The sequence below is a fragment of the Leptonychotes weddellii genome, chromosome 11 (genome assembly GCF_054177405.1).
Source record: "Leptonychotes weddellii isolate Sample4059 chromosome 11, ASM5417740v2, whole genome shotgun sequence".
Taxonomy (NCBI): domain Eukaryota; kingdom Metazoa; phylum Chordata; class Mammalia; order Carnivora; family Phocidae; genus Leptonychotes; species Leptonychotes weddellii.
The window spans coordinates 92689720-92698534 of NC_138379.1; the positions used below are offsets into that span (position 1 = coordinate 92689720).

General features: G+C 40.2%; 1 protein-coding gene and 1 long non-coding RNA gene across 3 annotated transcripts in view; one reads left to right on the forward strand and one right to left on the reverse strand.

The window, feature by feature from the left end:
• LOC145716338 (uncharacterized) overlaps positions 1-4664 on the reverse strand; it is an 18284-nt gene extending 13620 nt beyond the window's left edge. The window contains exon 1 of the long non-coding RNA XR_014138962.1: positions 4400-4664. This is a non-coding gene — a long non-coding RNA (uncharacterized LOC145716338). The remainder of the gene's footprint in view (positions 1-4399) is intronic.
• A 48-nt stretch (positions 4665-4712) lies between these two features.
• Positions 4713-8815, forward strand: part of LOC102743671 (caspase-12-like) — a 14096-nt gene continuing 9993 nt past the window's right edge. The window contains exons 1-3 of one of the 2 annotated variants that reach the window (XM_031023638.2): positions 4713-4851; positions 6002-6250; positions 7573-7632. In XM_031023638.2, coding sequence (XP_030879498.2) covers positions 4845-4851; positions 6002-6250; positions 7573-7632 — 316 coding nt within the window. In that variant the 5' untranslated portion in view covers positions 4713-4844. Of the gene's footprint in view, positions 4852-5037; positions 5362-6001; positions 6251-7572; positions 7633-8815 lie in introns of those variants that run through there. The other variant, XM_081799579.1, reaches the window with a different exon arrangement.

Genomic DNA, 8815 nt, shown 5'->3' on the forward strand with positions numbered 1-8815 from the left:
TGTGATTCCATACAAATTATGGGATTGTTTGGTCTAGTTCTGTGAAAAATGCTGGTGGTATTTTGATAGGGATTGCATTAAATGTGTATATTGCTTTGGGGAGTATAGACAGTTTAACAATATTTGTTCTTCCAATCCATGAGTATGGAATATCTTTCCATTTCATTATGTCCTCTTCAATATATCTCATAAGTGTTCCATAGTTTTCAGAGTACAAATCGATTACCTCTTTGATTAGGTTTATTATTTTGGTGCAATTTTAAATGGGATTGATTCCTTGATTTCTCTTTCTGATGCTCCCTTATTGATGTATAGAAATGAACAGATTTCTGTATGTTGATCTTATATCCTGTGACTTTGCTGAATTCATGTATCAGTGCTAGTAATTTTTTGATGGAATCTTCCATGTTTTCTACAGAGTATCAAGTTGTCTCTTAAGGGTGAAAGTTTGATTTCTTCCTTGCTGATTTGGATGCCTTTCATTTCCTTTTTTTGTCTAATTTCTGAGGCTAGGACTTCCAGTAACATGTTAAATAACAGTCATGAAGGTGGACATATCTGTCTTACTCCTGACCATAGAGGAAAATATCTCAGCTTTTCCCCATTGAGGATGATATTACCTGTGGGTTTTTCATATGGCCTTTATTATATTAAGGTATGTTCCTTCTAACCCGACTGTGTTGAGGGTTTTTATCAAGAATGGATGCTGTACTTTGTCAAATGCTTTTTCTGCCTCTATTGATAGTATTATATGGTTCTTATTCTTTCTTTCATCAATATGGCATATCACATCGATTGATTTGTGAATATTAAACCACCCCTGCAGCCCAGAAATCAATCCCACTTGATCGTGAAGAATGCTTTCAATATTATGTTGGATTTGATTTGCTAGTATCTTGTTGAGAATTTTTGCATCCATGTTCATCAGGGATTTTGGTCTATAATTCTCCTTTTTAGTGGTGTCTTTGGTTTTGGAATCAAGGTAATTCTGGCCTTGTAGAATGAATTTGTAAGTTTTCTTTCCATTTCTATGTTTTGGAACAGTTTCAGAAGAATAGGTATTAATTCTTCTTTAAATATCTGGTAGAATTCCCCTGGGAAGCCATCTGGCCCTGGACTTTTGTTTTTTGGGAGATTTTTGATTACTGATTCAATTTCTTTGCTGCTTCTGGGTATGCTCAAATTTTCTATTTCTTCCTGATTCAGCTTCTAGGAATGTATCCATTTCTCCCAGACTGCCCAAATTGTTGGCATATAAATTTTCATAATATTCTCTTATAATTGTTCATATATCTGTGGTATTCGTTGTGATGTCTCCTCTTTCACTTGTGATTTTATTTATTTGGGTGCTTTCTCTTTTCTTTTTGATAAGTATGCCTAGGGGTTTATCAATTTTGTTAATTCTTTCAAAGGATGAACTCTTAGTTTTGTTGATGTCTTCTATGTTTTTGTTGTTGTTTTTCTATATTATTTATTTCTGCTTTGATTTTAATTATTCCCCTTCTTCTGCTGGTGTTAGGCTTTATTTGCTGTTCTTTTCCCAGGTCTTTTAGGTATAAGGTTAGGTTGTGTATTTGAGACTTTTCTTGTTTCTTGAGGAAGGCCTGTATTGCTCTACCCTTCCCTCTTATGACTGCCTTTCCTGCATCCCAAAGGTTTTGGACTGTCATGTTTTCATTTGCTTCCGTGTATTTTTTTTATTTCTTCTTTAATTTACTGGTTAACCCATTCATTCTTTAGTAATATGTTCTTTAACCTCCATGCATTTGAGATCTTTCCAAAATTTTTCTTGTGGTTGACTTCAAGTTTCATAGCACTGTGCTCTCAAAGTATGCTTGGTGTGATCTCAATCTTTTTGTACTTGTTGAGGCCTGATTTGTGATGTAGTATGTGATCTATTCTGGAGAATGTTCCATGTGCACTTGAAAAGAATGGTTATTCTGCTGCTTTAGGATGAAATGTTCTGTATATATTGGTTAAGTCCACATGGTCCAGTGTGTCATTCATTGTTGTGGTCATTTACAGGAAATACATGGTCCAGTGTGTCATTTCCTTGTTGATTTTCTGCTTAGATGATCTAGCTAATGCCGTAAATGGGGGTGTTAAAGTCCCCTACTATTACTGTATTATTATCAATGAGTTCCTTTATGTTTGCTATTAATTGATTTATATATTTCGGTGCTCCCAAGTTGGGAGCATAAATATTTACAATTGTCAGATTTTCTTGTTGGATAGACCCCTTAATGATGATATAGTGCCCTTCTTCATCTCTTATTATAGTCTTTGGTTTAAAATCTAGCTTGTCCGTTATACATTTGGTTACTTTAGCTTTCTTTTGACATCCATTACCATGACAGATGGTTCTCCACCCCCTCACTTTCAGTCTGCAATGAGTCTCTTATATGCAGCATATAGATGGGTCTTGTTTCTCTTTCTTTCTTTTTTTTTTTAATCCATTCAGATACCGAATGTCTTTCTTTTTTTTTTTTAAAAGATTTTATTTATTTATTTGACAGAGAGAGACACAGCGAGAGAGGGAACACAAGCAGGGGGAGTGGGAGAGGGAGAAGCAGGCTTCCCGCCGAGCAGGGAGCCCGATGTGGGGCTCGATCCCAGGACCCTGGGATCATGACCTGAGCCGAAGGCAGACGCTTAACGACTGAGCCACCCAGGCGCCCCCCGAATGTCTTTCTATTGAAGCATTTAGTCCATTTACATTCAGAGTGATTATTTCTTAAGATTTAATTATTTATTTGAGTGTGGGAGGAGTAGGGGGAGAGGGAGAATCTCAAACAGACTCCGTGCTGATCACAGACCTCAACAAAGGGCTCAATCCCGTGACCCTGACCTGAGCCAAAACCAAGAGACAGACACTTAGCCTACTGAACCACCCAGGTATCCCCATTCAGAGTGATTACTGATAGATATGAATTTAGTGCCATTGTATTACCTATAAATTTGGTGTTTCTGGAGATTTTCTCTGATTCTTTCTAGTCTTTGTTGCTTTTGGTCTTTCCCACTCAATGAGTCCCCTTTAATATTTCTTGCAGGGCTGTTTAAATGGTCATGAACGCCTTTAGTTTTTGTTTGTCTGGGAAACCCTTTATCTCTCCTACTATTCTGAATGACAGCCTTGCTGGATAGAGTTTTCTTGGCTGCATATTTTCCCATTCAGCACACTGAATACATCATGCTACTTTCTTCTGGCCTGCCAAGTTTCTTTGGATAGATCTACTGTCAACCTTATTTGTCTTCCTTTGTAGGTTAAGGATTTTTTTTCCTTTACTGCTTTCGGTATTATTTCCTTATTTGTGTATTTTGCAACTGTTTAAATATATTATTTAATATTTAAAAATTAATCGAGAAAAGAATTGAAAATCATTATATCTTTAAATATTAGGCAGCATAGGGAGTAGGGCAGTGTAAGTGAACTACATCTTCTTTTTCTTTTCTTTTTTTTTTTTTTTAAAGATTTTATTTATTTATTTGACAGAGAGAGAGAGACAGTGAGAGAGGGAACACAAGCAGGGGGAGTGGAGAGGGAGAAGCAGGCTTCCCGCAGAGCAGGGAGCCCGATGCGGGGCTCGATCCCAGGACCCCGGGATCACGACCTGAGCCGAAGGCAGCTGCTTAACAGACTGAGCCACCCAGGCGCCCCACATCTTATTTTTCTTAAGAGGTAGTCAAGAACATTGTATTTGGTATATCAAAAAATAGAGGGGTAAAATAGGCATGTTATTGAGAGATCTGAAAATTAGCACAGGAAAATAAAAATGAATAATTTAGGGAAATTATATGTAGAATGTGGGACTGAAGAAGGGAGAGTTGATCAGTCAGCCCTGTGGTTCTTTTTGTCTCTGGGGTTATCCATGTGTCTGAGATCACCCGCACACAGGGTAGGCATCTCCATGTGATTTCTCTGATTCTCTAGCAATCTAGCCTGGGCTTGTTCACATGGACCATCAGGTGTCCAAGATTGAGAAATGAACCACATGTCTCCTGACCTGGCAAAGAGCTGCACAGGGTCCATTTACTGTGTCACAATGGCAAAACCAAGTCAGAGGTGAGTTTATAGTCAGACCAAAGGATACAAAGAGACTCCTGACGGGGGCCATCAATAACATCAGTACTACACTGAGTGCTTTTTAAAAGCACAGGACAAAAGTTCTCACTGATGTAAGCTAAGCATATAATTGTGGTTAGTTTGTGGTGTGAGATTAAAGAAGGCAGATGATCTTACTCCATTTCATAAAAATTAAATTGTTTATTGTTGATAGCAAACATCTATTGTTTAAAAAACTCATCTTGAGTAAAAGAGTCAATGAACCAAAATATGCACATTTTCCCAGGACTGACAAGTACACAGATCAGGAAAGAGAGAAGGAAAGAGATCACTTACCTGGGTTTTTAAAAACAGTGTCAGGAGCAGCACTGTTTGTCGGGCTCCAGTGAGTTTCCTGCTCCCCTTAAGCCTTGCAAACTCACACCTCACTTCGGGGGCTGAGTGGGCATCCATGGTGAGGCCTCTCTGCCATTAGTGGCTAAGGGATGGCACAGAGATGAATGAGGATCAGTTTGACTCCTTAACTGTGTCAAAATAGACTGCAAAACAGAACATAGAAACTGTGTGAGAGTAAAGAGAAAAGACAGATTTGCTTCCTGTTTTCCAAAGGAAGTAAGATACATATCAGAAGAAGAGTCAAATTCTATCTCTGCATGGACAAGAGAATTTGAAAGGCTGGAGTTTCCCATTTAGGCAACACCAGCACACCAGTCCACTGAGAGCAAAGGGAGAAGGCTGCTTTCATTTTCACTACCTTTCCTGCGCAGAGAGCCAGAGCAGCATGGCTGGTGAGTGCCTGTTTTCTGTCTTTTAGGTCCGTGTTCTGGGGGAGTTACAGCTCAGGAGGAAGGAGTGTGGCACAGGAGGTAGAGCCCCCCCGAAGGGGGCTCTCATGAGAGAGGACTGTTTTACTCTGGGAATGTGAGGGATGGGAGCTTGGGGCACAGTAAGCAAGTGTGGAGCAGACACAGTATTTTGGCTGAGAAGCCACAGCTTTTTGGAGAAAAAAAAGGGAAGTGTAAAATATCTGGACCTACATTCTCAGAACTTTCCTGTGATTTTAGTCTTTCCTTTGAACTCATACTGACTGAGTGTTCTCACCATTTCTTAAGTGTTCTCTTCAGGGTGAGGGGCTATCCAGTTCAAGAGAGTGTATTTCATTTCCTCCATATTTCTGCTCTCTGTGTGACCTTTCGTGTCCAGCAGTGACCAACCAGCCACAATGTGTGCTCTCAATCTCAGAATACAGACCCGCCCTGCCAGCCCTGGCCAGGGAAACAAGCATTCTTCCATAGGTGGTAATACTTTTTTTTTTTTTTTTAAACATTTGGGTTAGTTTTTTTTTTTAAAGATTTTATTTATTTATTTGACAGAGAGAGACATAGCGAGAGAGGGAACACAAGCAGGGGGAGTAGGAGAGGGAGAAGCAAGCTTCCCCAAGGTGCAGGGAGCCCGATGTGGGGCTCGATCCCAGGACCCTGGGATCACCACCTGAGCCGAAGGCAGATGCTTAACGACTGAGCCATATTAACTATAGTGTGTTTTTAAAAGAGGTATTGAGAAAAGTGACAGGAAGTGAAGGGATCACAGATGATACCAAGCTGAAATGAGGCAGCCATCACTAAGCTACTTAATGAACTTGCTTCCTTCCTGGAGGCTCACTTTCTCCACCAGTAAAAAAGCATAGGATTGGGGAAGATTGGTGGTACTCTGCATGTGGTCCTCAGAACAGTAGTTTTGATATCACCTGAGACATTGGTAGAACTAAAGACTCATGCACTCCACCCTGACCTATCAAATCAGATTTCTGGGAATGGGGTTCAGGAAGCTCTGCTTACCAAGCTCTCAGATACTCTCCCTTGTTAAATTTGAGACCCATGGGCCTAGATTCAGAGATCTAAAGTCCTATCAATTCCTAAAATCCTATTGTTCTCACAGAGAAGAGATCACCACAAGATCCAGTCAATGAGATAAAGATGATTGCCAGCACCATGTTTGGTGGCTTCTTGGAGGACTTGAAGGAAAAGAAGGTGTTAGATAAGCAAGAGTTCAAAACAATAGGGAAAAAAGTGAACGTCATTGTGAATAAGACTGAAAACCTGGCTGGCGATCTCACTGAGAAAACTCAAGTGGTAGGCAAAGTATTTATGGACCATTTCATCAATTCCAGAAGCCTGCTGAGTTTAAGTGAGTATCTTGGGCCAAAGGACTACTAACTTACTCTTTATCTGCTCTCTTATGCGCTCTCTTATACAATCTCTGTCTTCTTATTTCTATTTGCAAGGGGAGAACAAACTATCCACATCTTTAGTACTTTCTTTGCCTGACGAACTTATATAAGATGGCAAAAGGCCCCGGGCCCCCCCAGTCCATGTGGCAGCATCCAAAATCACTTTGTACTCCTACCCATCTTGTTCTTCCCTCAGCAACTGTCACCTTCCATCATCCCTTAACATTTCTTATTCGCTGTATTATATCTCCCTCTGCTAAAATGTAAATTCCATGAAGCATGGAGCTTTGTCTGCTTTGTTCATGAAGAGAGCCCCAACTATGGAAATGGCATCTAACACATAATAAGTGCTCAGTAAATACTTGTGAAATGCATAAATGGTGCTGGAGCTCTAGTAAATTCAGGGACAGTCTTTAGCTAATCTGTGCTACTCTGGCCATAGTCTGTGGACTCCAGAGTTATTCCCACATGTAAAATGTTCAATAGAAAAAAAAAAAAATCCACTGTCTCCTGCTTAGCTGTGGCTTGGCTCAAGGGATAAATCTCTGAGAACCTACACTGTCTTTGTTAAAGGAGTACCTAGGGAATCTGGGGAACATTGGTGGAACATAAGTGTGTCTTTCTCTCTGAAGCATGGGTCGGCACACTCTCTCTTTGAAGGGTCAAGAGAGTCAATATTTTAAGTTTTTTGGACCAAACTTTCTCTGTCACAGTGACTCAAATCTGATGCTGTGGCATAAAATTAGCAATAGATAATCAGTACAAAATGACTGTGGATGTGTCCCAATAAAGCTTTATTGACCAAAAAACTGGTGTTGAACTGACCTTGGCCTATAGGCCAGAGTTTCCTGACCCCTACTCTAGAGTACAATATATACATGAGTGTATTCCCAATACTTGGAACATTCCTCTGGGATCATTTTGTGGTTGCTGAAAGACTACCAAACATTATAGAGCCGTGTACATTCTTTCCTCACAATGAGAAATGCTATTGCAGAAAAGCCTTGATTAACGAATTTGATTATTCCTTGAATTATATAAGCAGGAACATAAGGAGCTCTTCATTGTATCATGGAAACTCTGCCTCTTCCTTCACATGGCACAGTCACAGTCCCGTAAGACAAACCTGGAGCTTAGAAAATGAGCCAAATGTCCATGCTTCATAGTTACCCCATGCCGAACATCATCACTTTCTTGTGAGTGCAAGGGAAAGAGTTTCTGGTGTGTAGGTTCTAGAAACCTAGTTCTGCTAACAAATCTTCTTTTCCTATTCTTTCAGAATCTCATGCTGAAAATGAAGATGATGAATCTGAGAGCAGCAAGTCATCTTCTCTGACAGGTAAGTGCGTTCAAATCTCACATCACAAATGAACACTCTCAGACCACTAGGGCTGTCAGAAGGCACTGCAGTTAAGACCTAGGAAACTGTTTTTAGTCAGTTTCCATCTCTGGAAATAATCTTCAGCGTAGAACATTGATCCTTAACTTTTTGTTCATTCCACCTCAGAATCTGAAATAATCCTGAAGGAAGTGGGGAAGAAGAAAACGCTGAGTCATCCCAGGCATTGGCTCTCCCTCTAGCAGGTGCCACCAAACCAGTGGCTCACACAAACCCTCAGACCTCACTCAGGGTAAGGCCCTAAGTGATAGGGGCCCTAAGTTACAGTGGAGAGGCAAGAGACGGGTTCAGAAATTCCAAGTTATTTCTTCCTTCTGTGCCTACCCGTGTCAAAGGAAGGTCAGCATTTAACCCCTGCTCTTCCATCTTCTAAGAATCTGGAAGTGAAAGTGAAGATCATGAAATTAGGGAGAAGGCTGGAGGCTGCACACGTGGCTTCTGCCTATGACAGGCAGTGTCACGGACGCTTGGTGACATTCTGTGAGCTAAGATGGAGAGGCCATACACTGTAGTGGAAAGAGAACTGGAATAAAACGCAAGCAATCTGTACACTGAGCCCAACACGGCCACTGGCTAACCATGTTCTCTGGCGTAAATAACCCAACATTTCTGGGACTCATAGTTTTCAATGATATTAATAACATCTTTAAAAGATTCATAGAACACCAAACAGATAAGCAAGTAACAATCGCATAATCAGAGCAAGGATGAGAAAAGCATGTTAAAAAGCACACAACAGGACTAGTTACACATACTGTGTGATCACTAAAGAAACTGAGGAGTTACTGAACCACATTAAAGAATCGCAGTGTCTAGAAAGGGGTTACTGATAGTGTTCTGTTGTGAGTACCATATTTTCAGAAGTTCTGGACAAGTTTACAAAGGCATAAAAACATTGTAATCTTTATTTGCTGTTATATCCATTCATCTATACATATATGTGTATGCATATACGAACTGAAAGCCTACTGTCTACTATTGTAATCACTGTTTATAGCAGTAAGCAAGATAAATCAAGGTCCTGCTTTCATGGGGTTGACAGTGTAGTGAAGGTACATAGACAGTAAACATGAAAAAAAAGTAGTACAAGTCAGGAAATGGACAAGAGAAAAGAGGCGAGGCA